We start from the raw sequence: 21453 nt of genomic DNA on the forward strand, positions 1-21453 counted from the left end.
AACATGAGGTCTGACAGGTACGAGATCCCCAGGGCACTGCCACATCTCACATGAAATCCAGCTCTGGCAAACTCAGGGTGCTCCTGGGGCTGACGAGGCTGCAGTTTCCTTCATCACAGACTCGAGGACCCAGGTCTCTGTCCCACTTTCCTGGGGATTGGAAGGAGATTCACTGAAGAAAATTTCCAACAAATGTTCTGCCAGCAACTGCTTTGTTCTCCAGCCTGCCGAGGTCCTGCCTGCTTGTCTTATGTTAAATGGTGCTTTTCTAAATACTGGGTCGCCCCTCCTTTTGTTCTCCCTCTTTCTCACTAACACGGGCTCTCCCTGGCTCTGGAGCCCTCTTAGATGCCTGGACCAACACCCTCCTGCAAGAACCCCAGGGTTGACTCCTCCCCACGCTGATGTTCTGCTCTCTTTGGTGCGGTGGACGAATCCGAATCAGAATTCAGCTCACCCACCCACAGGGACCCCCCTTGCTTGGCCAATTTCTCTTCATAAGTCTCAGGGCCCAAGACACAGACGGCCGGTTAGACATGACATTGAACAGATGATGAAAATGTGTCTCTGACAATGACTTCATGTTAGATGTAGAATCCGGGCTATTTCTCTCAGAACCTAGCTGGACAGGCCCCCTTAGTAGTAGTAGCCGTCGCAGGACTAATCTGGTCTCCTCACACTGATCTGAATTTTGGGCCAAGTCAGCAGTCTTTTCTGGCATTTGGGAATTGTTGGGGTTTCCTCGGCTTCCCTTCCTAAGACTATGTGACCTTTCCTTTCTGCCCAGGCCTCAGGCCTTCCTTCTGTCTCATTTCTGCCTCCGGATAATTCCCTGGGCGTTGCATTAGACCCCATTCTGTCTCAGCCTTGTTCTTTCTTTTCTTTCTTTTTAATTTTTTTTTAATAACCACCACCTCCTTCTCTGAACTTAAGGATTTAAACCTTTGATGTACTTTAGTCTATTACAGTTATTATTCTTATTGTTCAAACTATCCGCCCCCCCTCCACCCTTTTTTTTGAGACAGAGTCTCACTCTGTTGCCCGGGCTAGAGTGCCGTGGCGTCAGCCTAGCTCACAGCAACCTCAAACTCCTGGGCTCAAGCGATCCTTCTGCCTCACCCTCCCAAGTAGCTGGGACTACAGGTGCACGTCACAATGCCCAGCTAATTTTTTTCTAATTTTAGTAGAGACGGGGTCTCACTCTTGCTCAGGCTGGTCTTGGAACTCCTGAGCTCAAGCGATCCTCTCACCTCGGCCTTCCAGGGTGCTAGGATTACAGGCCTGATTCACTGTGCCCAGCCTCTGTTCTATTTTCTTCTCATATCAATGTTTTCCAGTGCCATAAATCCAATCTGCTTGTTTGCTAAACAGATCCAGTGTCTCCAGGTGACAGTTAATACCAAACAACCTATTGTGTGTGCCATGCTCCTCGCGCCTTACTTCATAACTGCCTAGAGACATGTCCCCACCTCCCCGTCAATAAGGCCTTCATGTATGTGACCCCCCTGCTATGGGTAGGCAACATCTGCCCCCACCGCTGCATGGCTATCCTTACTGAACAGGTCTCTCTGCAGCCAAACTCAACTTTTAAAAAACTCATTGCATTGATACCATGCCTCTCTGAATATTTTTATTCCAAAGTCTGAAATCTGAATAGGGTTTTTCAGATTCATCTCTCAAATGAGGCCTCTAGGTCATATAAAGTCCCAAGAACTACAGGGCATCCTGCTCTAAAAGCAACATTTATGTTTGTTTTTCTTCCTTCACTTGCATCACGTGCTGGACCATCCAAGTTCTGGGCACTCTGATGTGTGCTTTACAGAGATGAGCCCAGGGAACCTCACTGCAACCTTACAAGGTGCATATTATCCTTATTTTGCAACTGAGGGACCCGAAGCTGAAGTGACACGATGTTTTGCCTTTGTTTTTCCTCCCTGGAGGACCTGTCCATTTTCTACACTTTTCTTCAAATCCCACACGTGCTGGCTTCCAATTCTGGGAAATATTCCTGTATCTCGCTCAGGTCTATGTCAAATGATGCTGGGACAGGGTGTATCTTGGGAAAATAACAGAGATCTTTTTCTGGCCCTGTTTTTTTGGCATACCATTGCTTATAATGATTTATGGATTTTCTCTTCTCTCAGTGTGCCCCACAGGCTGATAGGCCCATTTTTGTTTCTTAAGGGGCTTAGGGTAGGAGGCTGGGAGTAGGGAACACAAGGAAGAAGTAATGGCCAGGAGCTGCTGTGTGTGGCAAGATGGGAAGTTGCTGACAGTCAGCAAGGACAGCAGCATGGACAAGAGTGGCTAGTACTGAGTGAGAGGCCTCAGAAGAACAGTCAGGACCAGGCATGCTCGTAGTCAGGGCGACATGCAGGTGGGGCCTGCCACTGGGCCTTGGTGTGTGGCCTTCTTCCCAGGTCACTTCTCTGGGGGGCTGTGCAGCGAGAGAGGTGAGGTAGCCTAGTGGCACGGGAGCGTGGCAGGCAGCCAAGCCAACTGCCCAGTGGCCACAGGGTCCCACCCCACAGCATGACCGCTCCCGTGCTTTTGGATAGATTGTGCTGCAGAGCGGCCCCCACCTACTCCCAACTCTCAAGTCTGACAGTCATCTTCTTCCCCCTAAGTGCTCCCTAGGACCTGGCAAGTGTTTCTTCACTACTGGGACCTCAAATCCAGGGCGTCCTGCTTGTGCAGAGTCAGGTGATAAGGACGGAGGGGGGATCTTTTAGGAGATAGTCATTTTCTCACTGATAGGCCCACAAAAGGATGCCTTATCTTTCATGTGGGATATAAATCCTAAACAAATATGATCTTAGTATTTTGATAAAAGGAATTTAGATATCTGAAACTGGCCACAACTAGTTAAATTCAAGAAAGGGCTGGGCCTGGCGGGATGGGACGCACGACTTGGTGAGGCCCAGGAAGGCCCAGAGGCTCTGGTTCATCTGCAGGGTGGACATCCCCTTCCAGTGCTGGGGACCTGACTTGTGCACAGTGAAGCCCTACGCTGGCACAGCCACAGGCCAGGGATGGCGGCTTATGTATCCACTAGGATCCCGGAGGACTGTGTCCAGGGTCTCAGTAGGGTTAGTAGTGAGGGCCCCGTAAAGAATCCTTCCCTCCAGCCATGCTCACTTTGGCCACTTAGTATGTTCTAGGCCATGAGGATGCACCTTGAATGCTCTGATCCACTGAACAGCCAGAGAAATAAGCAAGGAGGGCACAGAAACCCCAGGGAGAAAACCAAATAGAGCGAAGGACGCATGGTGCCACGAGATCTGGGATGTGGGAACAGAACCTCACCCAGTCTGGTGTGTGAGCATCGGGGATGCTCAGTGCCTTCTTAATCAGTAACTGGAGATTCCTGAGGTTTAACTGAAAAAGCAGGTTAAAATACCGAAGAGGACACCAGATGGTTCACACTGAAGTTCCCTTTATTTCTGACAATTTCTTCACAATCATCCATGCAGGGATAACACCCACATGTGCCTCCCAAGCCTGAATTCCCCTCTAGAAATTCAGATTCGTTTTCTAACTCTATAGGATGCACCTCCCCAAAGATCCCATCAACTCAACAACTGCCCCCATCCCGTATTGCTTTTCTTTTTCCTGCTCACACTGAGCAGTTGTCTGAAACTATGGCTTCTATTGCTTCAAGATGCACTTACATCCTGGGCTTCAGTGTCTAAGTGCCCAGAATAAAGCTTTTGACAAGTGCACCCAGCTAGGCAGGCATGAAACAGGGGCACAGGATGGGCTCCGGGTCATAGAAGGTCCTGTCCCCACAGCGAGGACAGGGGTTGGCGCTGAACCAGACCATGCCAGGCCGCCCTGACTCCTGCAGTATCCGCTTCAGCTTGGCGTGCAGGTAGGCAAGCCTGCCCAGGTGGAGGGTACCTTCGGCGTCCTCGTAACTCTCCAGCGGGGCGGGGTACAGCACGTGGCTGAGCTTGCGCAGCCCGATGGTGTGGTGCAGCAGGCTCTCCAGGACGGCCATGGAGATGCGGTTCCCGCAGAAGCTGAAGGTCATAAGCTGGGAGCAGCGGCCCAGGGCGGGCAGGATGACGACGAACTGGGAGTCCACGATCCCACACTCATCTAAGTCCAGGTCCTGGAGGGTAGCAGAGGTTCTCTCCAGCAGAACTTGGAGGGGCTTAGGACTTATATTGGTCAGGATGACACCACTCAGACCCAGATCCTTCAGCTGACTGATGTTGGGACACTGGGACAGATAGGTCAAGTCGGATTCTGCCAGCCGGCAGTTAGTTATCGAGAGGGTCTCCAAGGGGTTACTCAGGCACCTGGGGAGGAACAGAGCCGTTAGTGCTGGGAGCAATGGTGGAGGGTGGAGGCGGGTGGGCAGACTGCAGAGAGGCCTGTTTGACCAAAACCCAAAGTCCTCCCGAGAATGGGCAACCCACACAATGCCACACGGCCTTTGAAGTGAGTGCGAGTTCAGGTGGAGCCCTTTCCATTACTAATCTTCTGTGCATGTGGGTCAAGTGAATGAAACAGCAAACACTTCCTTGGCTCATCTGCCAAGCAGAGTCCAACATACACCTCTTAGGCGTTGTGTGAATGGAGAGAGCCCGACCTGATGTCGCAAGCAAGACAGGCGCCGGTGAGTGGGTTTTAGTGTTCAGGGACACGACTGACAACGCTTTCAACTTGTGCTTCCTTCTGGCCCCTGCTTGGGCCCCAGCCACCTCTGTTTCTGTGCCCATGAGAAACATGAATGGGAAACATTCGAGGACAAGGTCGGCAACATCCCAAAGGGGCTGCCCGGCTGCAGGAGCTGCCTTAGATCACCGTATCATCAGCAACCCATCTATCGCTTGTTACGATTTCTCACCCCTCCTTCCCTTCATCTCAAGAATCCTGCATCTCTCACCTACTACTTTACCTGGAGTTCAAAATAAACCTTTACAGACAGGAAACTTGAGGCAGGTTTGGAGGGAGAGGCTTCGGATGAGAAAGCGAGTGCGTGCAGAGCTCACAACCCGAAACCACACATGTGACGGGCTTTCCCTTCTTCCACGCCCTCCTCGCTCAGTTACTTTTGGTCATCTTCCTTTAGACATGACTTCCTAAGGAAGAATTCCCAAAGCCACCCTCGCCGGGCCTCAACCCCCTCGCCCCATTATAGGGTTTTTCCTAGCAAGGAGTCACTGTTAATAGCATCTATCCTAGTCTATACCTCCAACCTTTATCTGAGTAGTTATGTAGTACCTTGCTTGGGGACAGAGAAGTGAACAAGACAATGTGACTTGCAGTGACACATTCACTCCTGTATTGTCTGCAGCTGGCATACAAAAGATGCCCATTATTGTTTACTGCAATGAAGAAGGGCTTGCTGTGGCCCACAGAGAAACCTCGCCATCCCTCACCTGAGCATCTGGCCCAGGTGGCCTTTGAGGAAGGAGATAGAGTCCAAATAGAGTTCCTGGAGGTGCTGCAGACAATGGAACTGAGAGGCGAACTGGGTGACATGCTGCTCCTCCCTCTCCGGGGACGTGGAGGACATGTGGATGTGGGAGAGGAGGAGTCGCTGCAGATTACTCATCCGGCCCAGGAGAGGAGAAAACTTCCCCAGGGTGGACAATTTCCAGGAGCAATTCACTTCCAAATCTTCGATGGAGTCCAGCTGCACCACACTCAGGATCATCTTAATATTCTGCATGGGCATCGCAAATATCTTCAGCTTCTTACAGCACAGGCGCAACAAACCTTTCTTCTGCTTCACTTTCTCAATGAGGTAGGTGAGCTGCGCGTCTTGGGTGCCTTCCTTGAGGGACAGATCTATGACCACCTCCAGGGGAGCCAAGGGCTGCTCTGCCGCCACCGTGCTTGAAGCATCCACTTTTTGCTTCTTCGTCACGGGCTGGGCCGAGGCTGGCTTCAGCCACGAGCACACACCGAGCCTGGTTCCGGACCACACAGTCCAGAAGTCCTGATGAACATTCTTCCGTAAATCCAGCACTTGCAGTTTCCACCTCCTGCGGGGACAATAGGTAATTGGCTGAGACACTTTAAGATCAACTCGGAATAAAACCACGTTACATGTCTCAGGATCTGGGCAAGAACAAGATGTCCGAGTTGTAGTTTTACTCCAAACGTCAGCTGCCCCCTTTCCAACTGCGATCCTGGGATCCTTCCTGGTCCCCACTTCCTGTACCACTGGGAAGGAAGCAGGTGTATATATACATGTTCCTTCAGTCACCTCTGCATCTTAATCAACGCGCCACATCCAGAAGCCCATTCGCAGACTGACCCCAGCAACGGCTGCAAGGCCCCCCTGGGCTTCCTCGCTGGCAGCAGAGCCTCCCGCCCACCCTCTGGCTCTGCACACCCCCTGACCCCAGTGTCTTGCTCAGATGCCCAGGGCTCACCTGGGGCGAACCTCCTGGGCAAGGAGCCCATCCAGCCCGTCCAGCGCAGCTTGGAAGACCTCCTGGGGAGGCCGCTGTTCCTTCATCAGTGCCCCCAGAGGGAGGCAGGCGAAGGGCCAGGCCTGCACCATCGCCTTCAGGCTCTCACTGTGTCTCCTGAAGAAGGCCACCGTGAACAGGGGAGGGAAGAGCTCCTTGGGCAGCTCCTCCAGAGCGGCAATGGCCAAGGCCTCATCCTGCAGCAGGCTGCGCCCCGCCAGCTCCAGCAGGCTCGGTGGGCTCATCCACATGCTCAACCTGACGAATATGCTCTGGAAGGAATCCCAAGGAAACTGGAGGGGAACAAGGCATCCCTCTCAGGCCAAATGTGAACAACTCCGTCCTCTTCCCACCCTCCCGAGGGACCAACTCAGGGCCAAAGTCACTGCACTGGTCACAGCAGGGGAGTCGTCAGTTCACCCTGACTCCGTTCTGCACTCGGTGGCCCAAAGCCACAGCTCTGCCTCTGCCGGCACCAGGACGAGCATCTGGCTAAGCGCTGAGGAGAGGGCGGATGACCACTGGCCCATCCCATGTCCACCCACTGCTCCTCCGAACTCTAGCCCCCCTGGGAAGTGAGTCCGCAGGAGCCTGAGAGCTCACCCTGCCCGATTCAGGGAAAAGTTCCTGATTATCATTCAAGGACAATGGGAACGAGAGTGTCCCATTGAAGGGACAGCCTCCTTCTCAGCTCCAATAAGCCAGATGAGAAAGATAAGGCACATCCCCCCAATGGGGGCCATTGTATTTCTTTAAAAAATTTTAAACGAGAAACGGTAAAAGCAATGTAACAGTATTACATAGCATTTGGAAGTAAGAGATTAAAAAAACAAATTCTGAGCCGTGTATTTTAATGTGTGTCTGTTTTACGTATATTGGATTTACCATCTTGATATGGAATTCAGAGGAGGAAATACTTCACGGTAGAACAAAGCTTCCACTCCTTTTTTTCTTCAAACTGTTATTTTTTGGCTGGGTGTTGTAGCTCACACCTGTTATCCCAGTGCTTTGGGAAGCTGAGGCAGGAGGATCACTTGAGGCCAGGAGTTCGAGACCAGCCTGGACAAAACAGCAAGACCCCGTCTCTACAAAAAAATTAAAAAAATTAGCTGGGTGTGGTGGCTCATGCCCGTAGTCCCAGCTACTCGGGAGGCTGAGGCAGGAGGATCAAAAGAATGCTTGAGCTCAGGAGTTCACACCAGCCTGGGTGACAGAGTTAGACCCAATCTAAAAAAAAAAAAAAAAAAAAAACAATTATTTTTTTTAATTGACAAAAATTATATACATTATAGTATACAACATCCTGCTTTGACATATGTATACATTATAAAATGGCTAACTTAAACTAATTAACATGTTACTGCACATATTTATATAAAATCTCTTAGCAATTTTCACTTAAAATTTCTTAGCAGTTTTCAAGTATACAATGCATTGTTATTAACTATGATCACCATAATGCATACCAGATCTCTTGAAAAAGCCTCCACTCTATTTTTTAAGCTTTTAGTTGGAAAAAGAAAAGCCTAACTAGTAAAATCGCAAAACTATAAATCATACAAGCTGTAATTAATGACTACGCACTAAATATTTAAAATGTAATTAAGTAACATCCCAGCTAAATGTCTTCTATTTCCCAAAAAAGCTATTTTGAGAACTACTTTAAACATCTATAAAATGGTAGAAAATCAAAATGTCTGGGACTCAACACAAAGAAATGATATATGTTTATATATCCTCATTACCATAATTTGATCATTGCACACTGTATGTATACATCAAACTACAACAGGTACCCCATAAATACGTACTATTATATATCAATAAAAAAATAAATCCTATAACCTACAACATGTTTGGGATTAAGGCAAAATTACATGCAGAGGAAATCAAAAACCTGCTCATTTGTAAAGAAAGAAGAGGAACCATCTATGCAGCATTGGCCTGCAAGGCTGGGGAGACCCTGGCTGACAGTGATAGCGGAGTCCGGAGCCTGAGGCTCCTGATGCTCCAGACCCAGGTGTGGCACTGGGAGCCATCTGCTCAGACCTCAAGGGGATTCCACAGCATTGGTTCCAACACTCCAGGCCTCTGGGTCCGTCCTCTGCCCCCTCAGGAGCTCTTATAGGCCCTTTTAGGCACACACACACCCCTTTCAGCTCCACGCTGCCAAGGGGAGAGCGATATCTGATTACATCACCTCATCTCCGTCCAGTGAATCCTGATTTGTTTTTTGCTTTCTCCAGATTCAACTGATTGAATTGTATGTGTGTTCACGGAAGGGAAAGAAAAAGGGAAAAAAAAAATCAAAAACCCCCCAAAATCCCTAAGTCACAAATTGTCACCTATTCTTGATGCTCCCTAACACAGCCAACCATGTGCCCAGTCAGGGAGGACAGAGGCCCAACTGAGGAGTGCCTGGTTTTCCTGACTTTGAAGGTCAAGGAGGTTGGGTCAAAATTACAAGTAGCACCTGGCAAGAAGGGGTGGGAGTTTGTGATGGGACCCAGTGGATGACTCAGGACAAGGTAAAGCATGCTCGGTTGGGGCAGCTGAGAGACTCTGGCCTAAATGGAGTTGAGAACTCAAGACGGCAGCGACTAAGGAAGAAACAAGGTAGGCTCAGTAAACCCAAGGTCATCGCTGAGGCAGGGAGGGGCATCCAATCTTCCTCCCTCCCTGGACGTAGGTAAAGGGCTTTTCCTCCCAGAAAGTCGGGATCCTCTCCCAAACAGGCTTGAGAAGATTCAATCTAGGAATGTAGGCTGGCAGGGGCCACAGGGTAGTACTGGTGACCCAGGACAGCAACTTCTTCAACTCTGAAAGCCACTGAGGGATGAGAGCTGCGGATTCTTTGGGAACTTGGAGCCAGCGAGAGAAATAAGCATGGAACCAAAGCACAGATCCTTGTCATCAAAGCTACCAGAAGACCTTGTCTTTAGAGCTCGGCGTCCTCTTCCAGATCCAGACTGTTCACAGGCAACAGCTTTTTCCAGGGGCCTTTACCCTGGACATGATCTCCAATGGCCCCTTCCCAAGCGTATGTGATAACTGATGTTTCCTTGATGCTCGGCAAATGCAGCCTCAAAGCTCCTTCTCATCCCCCCCGCTTCCCAGGTACAGAGACTTAGATCGGAGATGCCAGCCGGCACACCACGGATTAACTTCATTTTCTTCTCTCTCTATATCAAGCACGGAGCACACATACCAACACCTTTACCCTCACAAAATTTGAAGCTACATTGAGCATTTGAGGATCTGCCAAGTTTTGATTCCCATCCTGGGCTGGCTCACACACTGGTTCTTTGGAAGTTTCAGAACACCAAAGAATTCTCCAGGCCACTCTCCGCCCCATGCACTGTGATGCCCCCACATTTCTTGTATTCCACTGGCCAGGATCCAGCTGGGAGTGCTTCGAGGGCCCGGCTTCGTCTGCCTTGGCCTGGGTGAGGAGGCTGGGAGTCACTGAAGGATGTTCTCCCTTCTGGCATCCTTCTGGAAACTGCTTTCTCCAAATTTCTACCCTCAATACCAACAACAGCCTTTGTGAAAGCTGTTAAACTGGACTGTGTTCTACAGACGTTAACTCCGAAGCAGGCGAGTTTACTAATCGGCTGCAGGAAACAGAGATTAGTAACCAAAGTCATCATCCATGTCGCTGACTACTGAGCAACCACTGGGCGCAATAAAGTAGGTAGCACTTTTCATTCAGAACCTCAAATAACCTTCACGGAAAATCTAAAGTTCACTGTCATTTTCATTTTCAGCCTGGTGAACCTGAGACTCTGCCAGGGGAAGGATCTGCTCAGATCCATGCAGGGAGTAATCGGTATCCTCATGTGAGGGGTTTAGATGAATCTGCGTCTCTCCACCTGCTCCAAAAGAGCTGGCTAATAGACTTCATGTGAACCACAGGAAAACTGCGCAAGCCTATTAAAGCTTGGGAAGTTTCTATGGGATCCCAGTTTCCAGGAGACCCACGGAGGCCAGAGGAACCACGATGAAGTGTAAGATGAACACTGTCCCTGTGAGGCAGGAGACGCTCCTCTGTCCACCTCTATGCTGCGTCGGAGGAAGGAGCACATCGGCGCAAGGGTGCTGTTCTTCCTCCCAGTATCAGGGAGCAGTGAAAAGACAGGCTGGCTGGGCACAGAGGCTCAGGCCTGTAATCCCAGCACTTTGGGAGGCTGACAAAGGAGGATTGCTTGAGGCCAAGAGTTTGAGACCAGCCTGGGTAATGTAGCAAGACCCCATCTATATTAAAAAAAAAAAATTCTGGGGCCCAGCACAAGTCCCAGGGCCCAGGCATGGATCTGGGGGACACTTGTGCCATGTCCTGGTCACTGGTTCTCATAGTCCTTGTTGGCTGCATAGGTCAGAGCAGCCTCTGAGCTCATTTGGGGGTGTCCTGTATCCCCTTTTCAAGTCACAGAATCCCAGTGGGGATCCCAAAGCATGTTTCTGTGCTCCAGGTCTGCCTCTGCCGGCCTGCGGGGCCCTCTCCTGCAACCCTGCAATGTCAACTCAGCTCCCGTGGCGTGGGATGTGGCCTAGACGCTGGGAGACACCCTTCCACTGGCATTTACGGAAATCAAAGAATTCTTCCCAATCCTACTGAGCTACTTTGGAGAATACAAGCCACAAGGTGCAGGGAAAAAGCCCGGCTGTTCTTCTGGATCCAAAGAGGCACGAGGAATGCAGGAGGGCGCCCCTTCCTGGGCTCCGCAGGAAGACCCTGACTGCCGTGGTCTTCTGATGAGAGGCCTGGAGACCAGCCCTGATGCCAGCAGCTGTCCTGTCTCAGACGCTGAACAGACGAGATTCCACCCGGGATCCACGAAGTCTCTGTTATCTCTGGAGTCAGGTCTCCGACATATTTTGCCTTAGTTGCCTTTTTAAAAATCTAAGGCCTCTGTTTGCCCTTCCTGTCCCCTCTCTAGTACTCAACAGGGTCTGAGGCACTTCAGAGCCAGTAATCTCCAGACCTACACGTGATAAGGTCACCCTGGGTCCAGCCAGTTAATCCCAAGGGATGTGCTTTTCGAGGCATGGTGGGGAGGGGAGATCTGGTGACTCACTTCAGGCTAGGGGAGCAGAGAGACTCAGGGAAGGAAGAGAGCGCCGGGCAGAGAACGAATGGCCCAGAAGAGCGGATGTGGAGCCAAGAGATGGGAGGAGGGAAATTGCAGCAGAGGAGGCAGCCAAGTCTTCTGGCTCTCATGAAGCTGTCTCCCTTAAATGCTGGGGACTTGTGTCTCAGTCCAACTGGGGACACTATGAGTCTAGATTTGGGGGCTGGGAGTGTCTTGAAAGCCTGATTTGTTTGCCCTGGCCTGGGTGAGGTGCTGGTGGGTGGCTGTCCCCTCATCCCCACCCCAAGGGCACAGAGTCAGGCCAATGGAGTATGGGGGTGGTGAGGGGAAGGAGACAGGGGAGCACAGATGCTGGTGGCAAAGATGAAGGAGAGGTTGGTGGGGGGAGGGCCCAGTCTTGGCATTTGTCCCTGGAGGATTGCGCTTTGGGACTTCTGCACTTCCATCTCCTCCCTCACCAAAGCCTTGTCAGACTGTGAGGACTGTGCTTTTCAGGAAAGAGCCAGAGAGAATGGAGTTTGGTACCATGTCCCTGTCATCCGACTGACCTTAAATCTACAAGCCATAGGAAGGTCATGGTGGCTGAGAGTAAAAGCAGGGAGCGTCGGGCTGTCTGACACTTTCCACTGGAACAAAGAAGGGTAGCAGTGAGTCTCAGGTGCACTGGCCTCACATTTGACATGAAAAAAATCCTCTGGGTCCCTGTGGAGGGCTGGCAGGGGCACTGGGGCAGGCCGGCCCTGCAGACATGTTCACCGACAAGTGTCTGACACAGCTGATGCTCTCGCCTCCGTTTACTCAAAACCTCTTACTGATTTAGGGAACATCAACTGTTATTCTGGGTGACAAGAAGGAACACCCAGTGAATATGTCATGGTCTTCCCCTCGGGGTATCTCTGAGGCCCGGACCTCACATTCTATTGAGAAGATCAATGAGAAACAAGCTGAAAAATATATTAATCACAGGCTGACCTCGCTTTGCATGGCAGAGCAGGGCCACAAAAAAGACTGTGCAAGTGGGAATTGTGCAAAGCAATTTTAACAAGCCACAGGTAAAGTTAAGATTTTTCCGTGGCCATTAAAACTATTTTTTTTTTGGTCAAAGCACTGAGAACTCTATTAGTTATAAATGTGTACAGAAATTTTAAAAAGAAAAACTAGTTAAGTACACTGTGATTTTAAATATTGAGAATCAAAATGTTTTTGCTGCTTTGTAAAAAACTTTATGTATTCATTTATTTAGAGATGGGATCTCACTGTTGCTCAGGCTGATCTCGAACTCCTGACCTCAAACAATCAATCCTCCCACGTCAGCTTCCCAAAGTGCTAGGATTATAGACAGGTGTGAGCCACCACACCAGGCCTGCTTTGTATCAAACATCGAGAGTAGTAACTTTCGATAGGAAGTCCAAGTGAGCACATTTTCTATGCCTTGGTGAATTGTTACGCTGCTTTGTAAGTTTGGATTGCCTTCCAACAACTTAGCCTTTGTGCTATGTTGTGACATAAAAAAGGTACTCTGAGAGTGCCATTTAAAAATTACTTTTATTATTATTTTTTTAGAGACGTGGTCTTGCTCTGTCACTCAGGTTGGGGGTACAGTGGCGGGATCATAGCTCACTGCAGCCTAGAACTCCTGGGCTCAGGCAATCCTCCTACCCCAGCCTCCTGGGTAGCTGTGACTACAGGCGCGCCTCACCATGCCGAGCTAATTTTCCCTATTTTTTGTAGAGATGTGGTCTTGATGTGTTGCCCAGGCTGGTCTTCGCCTCCCAAAGTGCTGGGATTACAGGCGTGAGCCACTGCGCCCAGCTGACTGTGCCTTTAACGTGAAGATTTTTGCCACCGCCACTTCCTCTGGGACATCGTCATCCTTTTCATCATAACTTTTTTCTTTATTTACTCTTCTCTGAGAGATGGAGGATGTGAGCGGAGTAAAAGGATTCCTCATGTCTGGCAGAGCTCAAAAAAGTGACCCAAACATTTTACTTTCCTGGTATCACTAGTTCCTCTCTCAAGACGTGTAGCCCTGGCAGTGGGTTTCCATTGATTCGTCCTTTCTGGGTGCAGTAACTGATGCTCAGAAGGGTGAATCACATGACCTGAGTCACCAAGGAGGCTACAGGAGGGTAACAGGAACACAGCCCCTGACCCCTGGTCCAGGGCTCCCTACAGCCGTGCACTTGTGCCAGCCTGCTGTGGGTGTGCCTGGAGAAGCTAAGTTAGAACGGGGACACCCCACTCTCAGTCTGTGTGTGGCCACCATGGAAAAAGTCAGGCATGAGAGCAGCAGGCTTCATTCAGGTGAAGTCCCTCAAGGCTGCAGTCCAAGGGTGCAACAGGTCTGAGTTCAGCCAAGTTCCATGGGCCCTGCCGGGTGTTCCAGGAGGATGGGGAAGGGGACACGATATTCCCAGCGGGAAATCCTGAAAGGCCTGCGCTCACTGCCTTGAGGCATCTCTACTCAGCTGCTCTGTCTCCCTGTAGCACCAGACTCAGAGCAACTCCCCGGGGGAAACACCTCCCCAGCCTGCATCCCCTTGCCAGGAACAAGGAAGCCAATTCTCTGGTGAGGCCTCACCCCCAGGGTCTGCATGGGAGCCCCTCCGGCACCTGAGGCAGGGATGAGAAGGGGCGGGGGAGCCCAGCCCAGCCCCGGGGTCACAGTTGGCAGAGCCCGGGGCACCTCATCCTCCTTGCTCTCTGCACAGGGGAGAAATCCTAAGGAGGGGACCTTCTGGCAGACCAGGACCGACCCTTCTCAATCTTCCCAAGTTCCTCTGAGGCCATGACCCTGACCTCCGCTCTCTGCATGCCCTGACATGGCCATTCTCAGAATGTGGGGCGTTGAGACATAAAGTCATCATTTCCTGCTCTGGAGGCCGTAGCAACACAGAGAGTGATAACTAGATGTCCTAGTAGCAACAGCACCTGCGTACGGCCCCACATCCAACCCTAGTTGATTCTTACAAAAAGATAGCAGGACAAATGAAATACTCTTGGGAAAAATGGCTTGAGAAAATAAAGGCGGCTCCTGCTTCTTCCTTCTCCTGAGACGAATCTTAGGATTGCAGCTCCCTCTGGTTCCTCACTAACAAGGACAGAAGGTGACAGGACTTCTCCCCGTGCCCGAGAGGGCTCAGGGGACGACCTTACCTGATGATGTCTTCCGTCCACTCTGGTCCAATCCAGTCCGGCCTCAGGCCCTCCAATATTTGATTTTGTGGCTCTCAGTGACCCGTTTCCACGCACATCTGAGAGCAATAACCAAAATGCTCCCAAAACAAGGAGACTGTCTTAACACGTATTTATGAAGCAGCGGCCTCCTGTGCAAACCTCTGCACACACTGCTGGGAGACGGCAAACTGGAGATTTGATCCTGCTCTTTTAGGCGGAATCTTTTTATCTCCAAACCTGAGCATCAGCGCCCGGTCACAAGTGCCCTTCCCCCAAGGACACTGACCACTGTCCCGCAGCTACGTTTCCGCCCCCGTCCGGGAAGCCCAGGCCTTGGCCGCCGAGCCGCCGCCCCCACCTGCCGGCACCTCCCGTGGGGGCCCATTCCTAGAGCAGCTTCCCCATTTCAGATGCACACCCAGTCGGCTCCGATCAAACCACGAAGACGCCTCTGTCTGGGGAATTATTACGTCTAAAACCCGTAACCGTGGCCAGCTCTCCCGAGAGTCGCGCACCGCGCACGACTGTTTCGTTCGCTCTTCACTTCGACCCTATCCTGCGATAACCCGTTTTCAGATGGAAAACAGGGGGCTCGGGGAAGGGGGTGGTAACCAGTGAGGAGTCCAAGGTCACCCCGCGAGAAAGTGGAGAAACGGGGGTTTGCACTCACGTCTTTCGCCGCACCGCGCACCTCACCGCCACGTGCTGTCGCCGCCGCCGCTGGGTGGAAAGAACCGGACGGTGACTCAGCACTTTCCCCGGGCTCTGCGGGGGGGGGGGGGGGGGGGGCGGCCCCATCCACCAATCCGGGCTTCGCTTTCCTCCCCGGCCAAATCTCACGAGATCGGGGATCGGCCACGGAATGCGGAAGGGGGTCTTCAAGGACCCGGAACGGTTGAGAGAGAGGGAGGGGGAAGGGGCGGTCAGGTTGGGGACACGGGGAGAGGGGGAGGGGGCAGGAGGGGGTGGCGTCTGCGGCCACACCATGGAACATAAGGGGGTGGGGGTCGGGGTGGAGGATGGTGAAAAGTGGAGGGGTGGGATGGGGACTGCAGGGATGGGGATTGGGGGGGCTGGGATGGGGAGGGAGAGATCAAGGCCTGGACTGCCCCCCCCCTTGGTAGGGCCTGTGCTTCCGGCGTCCCCTTACCCTTGGCGGGATGCGGGATTCGGGGTGCAGGGGCCAGCCCCGGGGTCCCCTGAGCTAGGGTCCTGGCCCGCCCCACCTCCCTCGTCTAGCAAAGACGCTGCTCGGCCAGCCCCAAGTCCCCTACCTTCTGGACCTGACCCACTTACGTAACCCCGGGAGCTGAAAGAGACTCCGCCCGCCGGCAATGCAGCTAACAGCGCCCTCTCCCTGAAGTGCGCTTTCCGCGGTCTTCCCCTGGGGTTTGGTTTTCTAGAACTTTCTAAGTCCTCCCGCCCTCTCCACTCCCCCAGTCCGTGAGATTACACAGAAGATAAATGTGTTTGCGCCGCTCCCCTCCCCCAAGCCTTCCAAGAACTTCAGACTTCGCTTTTCCCAAATTCAGGGCTTCTCCTCTTTGTCACCAACCGATACCTTGGACAAGTCCCGCCGGGGCAGCGGGTCGGGGAAGTCCGGGAGGTCCGGGAGGGCCCGCAAGGCGCAGGGTCTGGTCCCGGTCGACCAGGGCTGAGACTGTGATCCAGTCCCGGGCCAGCAGGGGGCACCGAGGCCTGGCATGAGCAGTGACTGTTGCAAGGCCCAGGTTTTGGCGCCCATTTCCGCCACGTCCCTCTAGGGGGAGGAAGCCAGGTTTCTGGAGAGGTGGGGAGGATCTTCCCTGGTGAAGGGAGGAGGGAGGCCCCGTTCAAGGTCATCCTCGGTGGGGGAGGGCAGGGATCTTTTGGAATCCTTGAATTTGGCTTTGTCAGTTAGGCCTGGGTGGTACTCAGCCACCACAAACTGTGTTTTTCTAAAAGGGGTAGGGCGTGGAGTGGGGTCCGATACTGTGTCCCTGTCATCTAAATGACCCCAAATCTCCTGCCACAGGCCACAGTAGCTAAGAGCAAGAACAGATCTGCCCTGCCATTGCCCCAGACATCCTCATGCCTGTGAGCTTACAGAGCTTCAGGTTCCCAGCTGCACAGATGAATGAATGAACGAACTAATGAATACATAGGTACATACAAATGAAGTCATTGCATTGATCCCTCTTGGACCTGGGATTGTCACATAGGACAGGGCTGATATAAAACTTTTTTCACCTTGGAAATGGAGACTATCAGCCTCCCCCACTCTCTTCTCTCCTGATGCATTCAACAAACATTTGTTCTTGAGTGGGCAGTGCATGCAACACTCAAGGATTTAGCAATCTGTGGCCTTACAAGGTTTAAGGTGAAAACAAAATGAAACAAAACCCCACAAAACAAGAAGACTGTTGTTTTAAAGTGGCAATTGTAATTGATTCTCTGCAGAAATCGAACAGGCTGGTAGGAAAGTTACAAAGGCAGGGAGACTCAAGGCAGGGTTGCTTGAGACCCCTTTTCTGAGACCCCAGCAGGAAGCAGCCATAGGAGCTTGAAGGGATTGAGCTCAGGGAGGGGGACAGGCTGCACAAATCCTGAGGTGGTGAAATGCTGATCAGGCGGAAGGTAGGCTGATGAAAAGGCAACGGATAGATTGCATCGTGTGGGATTTGAAAAGGAGATCCATTTAAATATTGTGCATTGTTATTTTCACGATCTGATTGCCGTCACTCCACTACAATTAATGTGTGGACAACAAGCTGGAGGGGAGCAAATGTGGAGGAGGGGAGAGAAGTGAGTGAGCAGGACCTTGATTCTGGCTCACAGGACAAAACATGGTCGTAGAGGTCCACAGAGGAGGACAGATGGGGAGCAGTCATGGCGTGGGCAAGTTGCAGGGCATGAGGGAGAGAGGAGAGGATGACTTCGGGGCGTCAACTTGGCCAGATGGGGCTGGTCCTTTCCTTTATGGTGATGGGTGTGTGAAAGCTGCAGATCCCAGGATGAACTCACTTTTTGTCAAACCCTAGTAAACTAGAGCCCGGAGACCACAAAGTGGGAGCTCGTGTTTACATGTCTGAGATAAAGACTGTATCAGGGACTTTTTAAAATAACCCTGCCAGCAGAAATTCTTTCTTCAGGACTGCAGCAATTCAGGTAAGATGCTCTCAAAAGGGACCTGCCCGGTAACAGCATCTCCACCGATGAACTGACACCAGCTCTGGCTTTGCGTTTCCAAAACCAGTCATTTCTGTTTCCAAGCAGCTTATGTGAACTTCTCCTTTTGCCAATAAAAGCTTTTCCTTTATCCTTCCCTCTTCACGTGCATCTGTGCCTTGCTGTAGCTGTGAATCTCGAGTTACAATCTTCTCTGCTAATTCCTGAATAAATTCAACATATTTGAAGATATTTTTTCTCTCGGTGGTTCTTTTTTGTTGGCAGTTGGAACTGAAGAGCAACAGTGTGAGGGCAAACATAAAGTGATTTGCTAAGCTCCTGGTGCTTTTTTGGACAGGACACACAGATAACAGTAAGACGCCTGTAATATTTAACTTTTTTCCAGCTTTATTGAGGTCTAATGACAAATAAAAATTGTATGTATTCACGGTGTACAACGTGATGATTTAATACACATATACATTGTTTGATGATTGCTGCAATCAAATTAGTTAACACAGCCTTCACCACTCACAGTTAGCATTGTGTGTGTGTGGGGGGGGTGAGGACACTTAAGATGGCCACTCGTAGCAAATTTCAAGAAAATAATAAAGTGTTATTAGCCATAGTCACCATGCTGTACATTAGATCCCTAGGACTTAGCATCTTATAACTAAACTTTTGTACCCTTTGACCAACATCTCTCCATCCCCCCGACCCCCAGCCCCTGGCAACCTCCATTCTCCTCTCTGCTTCTACAAGTTGCACTTTTTTAGACTCCGTATACTAGATCATATAGTATTTGTCTTTCTGTGTCTGGCTTATTTCACCTAGCATGATTCCCTCCAGGTTCATCCTTGTTGTTGAAAATGGCAGGATTTCCTTCTTTTCTACCAGTGATGATGTCTGCCTGCAATATTTGGAAGCAAAATACAGGTCACATGAATGATTATCTAAGGCAATTCTAGTCATGTGAAGTTGTATATGAATATAACATTCATTCATCCATTGCTTTGAGTTCTTCACAATCTTACACCATATTCCTGGGGCTCTGCTGGGCCTGGAATGGGGAGTAAAGATTACAAGGGCCACACTCCCCTGGGATATATGTATTTCTTTTTGTGAACGTCTTAGATAAGTGGGCCAAGATGTCCAGAAGACAATCACTAAAATGAAAACATTGTTTATTATAAAATACTTTTCTGTATTCTCTTGAACTTTTTCTATCATGTATTAGTATTAGTCTGTGTGGGCTGCCATAACAAAATGTCACAGTCTGGGTGGCTTAAACAGCAGAAGTTTGTTTCTCACAGTTCTGGAAGCTGGGAAGTCCAAGGTCAAGGTGTCCTGCTGAAGGCATTTTTCTTGGCTTGTAGGCGGCTGCCATCTAGCGGTGTGCTCACATGGCCTCTGTGTGCCTGTGTGGAGAGAGAGCCTGGCAAGCTCTGGGGTGTCTCTCTCTCTCTCTCTCTCTTTTTTTTTTTTTTTTGACAGAGTTTTGTTTTGTCACTCGTGCTAGAGGGCAGTGGCATCATCATAGCTCACTGCAGCCCCAAACTCCTGGACTCAAGCGATCCTCCTGCCTCAGCCTCCAGAGTAGGTGGGACTACAGATGTGTGCCATCACGTCTGTCTAATTTTTTTTGTAGAGACAGGGTCTAACTCTTGCTCAGGCTGGTCTTGAACACCTGGCCCCATCGATCCTCCTGCCTCGACTTACTGAAGTGCTAAGATTACACGTATGAACCACCTCGCCCAGCCCAGTGTCTCTTCTTATAAGGACACTGATCCTATCTGATCAGGACCCCACCCTTATTTTAACCTTAAATACTTCGTTTGACCTTAATTACTTCCTTAGAGGCCCCATCTCCAAATATAGTCACATTGGAGATTGGGGTTTCAACACATGAATTTGAGGAGAGAGGCACAAACATTCAGTCTGTAACATATTATGTTTTCTCTTTTTTTCCTTTACTAGAAATGAAAATAGTGGTATCTTCATTTTGGAAAAGTGAGAGTCAACGTGAACTGAATTAGAGTGATGGTGACAGACACTTTAAAAGCCTTCAACAAGAGAAGGGAGGAGGATACATTTGAAAGGGTCAGTTCTGCCATGCACCTGAGACTGAGAGAGGCTTGAGTCTGGGCTGACCCCTGCAGAGAGCAAAATGTGTTTTTTTTTTTGTTTAGGAGAAGGAAAGAGGAGTTTATTAATTTGTGGGCAAATGAGGAGGTTGGCAGACTCCTGTATCAAAGTACCAACGTCATCTATTTTTTTTTTTTTTTTTCTGTGATCACCTAAAATAAACCCAAAGCTAAAGAAGCCAGAACTCTCAGTCTCACCATGCTGGGGCTAAAAGTCATGGAGACCTTGCCAATTAACAGAAACACTTTGCCTTTTGATTTTCTAGTCAGACTAATGCAAGGTGTCCATGAACCTTAACACTGTCTTGGTTTTTTTTTTCAGGTGAAGACACTGACAGTAGAAACGTCAAACCACAAAAGTGGTCAACAAGCAGTTTGGGGCTATGAAGTCCTGGTGCAGGGCCCTTGTCCCCAGTGTGGGGCTACTCTGGCTGGATGTGCCTGAAATGGCCTCTGAACCCCAATCTGCCACAGGATTAAGCAGATGCACAAGTCATCACAGAGCAAGGTCTTGGGGAGAATTCAGGGTGGCTGGTTTGCCTTCCCATGGCTGTGTGTCCTGATGGGGGAAATCGCCACTTTAAAGTTCTTTTGTGGTAGCTGTGAGCGAGCGAGCGCAGAGGGAAAGGCAGCAGCCTTCAGGCAGTGGGTGGCAGCATTCCATCCCAGACTTGGGCCTCCTGCAGTCACTGGGCACACAGAGTACAGGGGGGCCCTACCTAGATGTGTGAGGGGAAGGGAAGGCTAGGTGTGCAGGTCGGGGAACTCACCAGAAAGCCAGGTGCTCACTAAGTAACGGGTTGTGCCTTGGCAGCTTGTTTCCCTCTAATCCAGCCTCAAAAAAATGTGGGAAAAGGATTTATGCCCCCCACACCCTTCCAGCCTGGGCCAGGGCATCTGCACACTCCCTCGGGTGCCATGACTTAAGGGCTTGGAGCAAAAGAGCAGCTGAGAATTGTCAGAGCTCCTGAGGCAGATGTGCATGGAGGCCCCTCCTGGATCTCAGGACATGGGAGGGGCTAAGAGAGCCTTGAGTGTCCTGTCCCAGTACTGGGGTCTCAGGAGGCGGCTCTGGGGCATCTCCACCATGGACTGGACTCCAATCCCCTCACACTCCTCACTGAGAGCGCAAGTCAGTGTCCCCAAAAAAGAGGTCATCTGGGCACCTGGGCTGAGCCTTCCTCCATCTTCCACCCTGGTTCACCTGGGGTCATACTCTGACCTCATCTTTCTCTGCATTTCTCTCTCCTCCCAGAGGCCTGGGCTCAGCCCTGACTCAACCTCCTCTAATGTCTGGGACTTTGGGGCAAACAGTCACCTTCTCTTGTACTGGAAGTAGCAGTGACATTGGGAATTATAACCATATGTCTTGGTACCAACAACACCCAGGAACTGTCCCCACTTCTGATTTATGATGTCAGTTCTCAGGAGTCCCAGCTTGGTTCTCTGGCACCAAGTCTG

At 50.7% G+C, this 21453-nt stretch overlaps 2 protein-coding genes and 2 gene segments (V, D, J or C); 3 read left to right on the forward strand and 1 right to left on the reverse strand.

Annotated features, from left to right (window-relative positions):
* The window catches only part of LOC123625663 (immunoglobulin lambda-1 light chain-like), a 995149-nt gene that overhangs the window by 453789 nt on the left and 519907 nt on the right, over positions 1-21453 (forward strand). The gene's annotated exons all lie outside the window — the stretch shown is intronic.
* The window catches only part of LOC123625660, a 636038-nt gene that overhangs the window by 141278 nt on the left and 473307 nt on the right, over positions 1-21453 (forward strand).
* LOC123625661 overlaps positions 1-21453 on the forward strand; it is a 628644-nt gene that overhangs the window by 128182 nt on the left and 479009 nt on the right.
* LOC123626206 (melanoma antigen preferentially expressed in tumors-like) lies at positions 3728-20211 on the reverse strand. The gene is made up of 12 exons (XM_045535102.1): positions 20191-20211; positions 16263-16460; positions 15542-15673; positions 15398-15466; positions 15060-15156; positions 14106-14227; positions 13347-13433; positions 12073-12150; positions 10413-10493; positions 6393-6724; positions 5391-5999; positions 3728-4304 (listed from the first exon to the last, which is right to left on the reverse strand). The coding sequence occupies exons 1-12, from the start codon at positions 20209-20211 to the stop codon at positions 3728-3730; spliced, it is 2403 nt and encodes an 800-aa protein (XP_045391058.1).

Source organism: Lemur catta, chromosome 21, assembly GCF_020740605.2.
Source record: "Lemur catta isolate mLemCat1 chromosome 21, mLemCat1.pri, whole genome shotgun sequence".
Lineage (NCBI taxonomy): Eukaryota > Metazoa > Chordata > Mammalia > Primates > Lemuridae > Lemur > Lemur catta.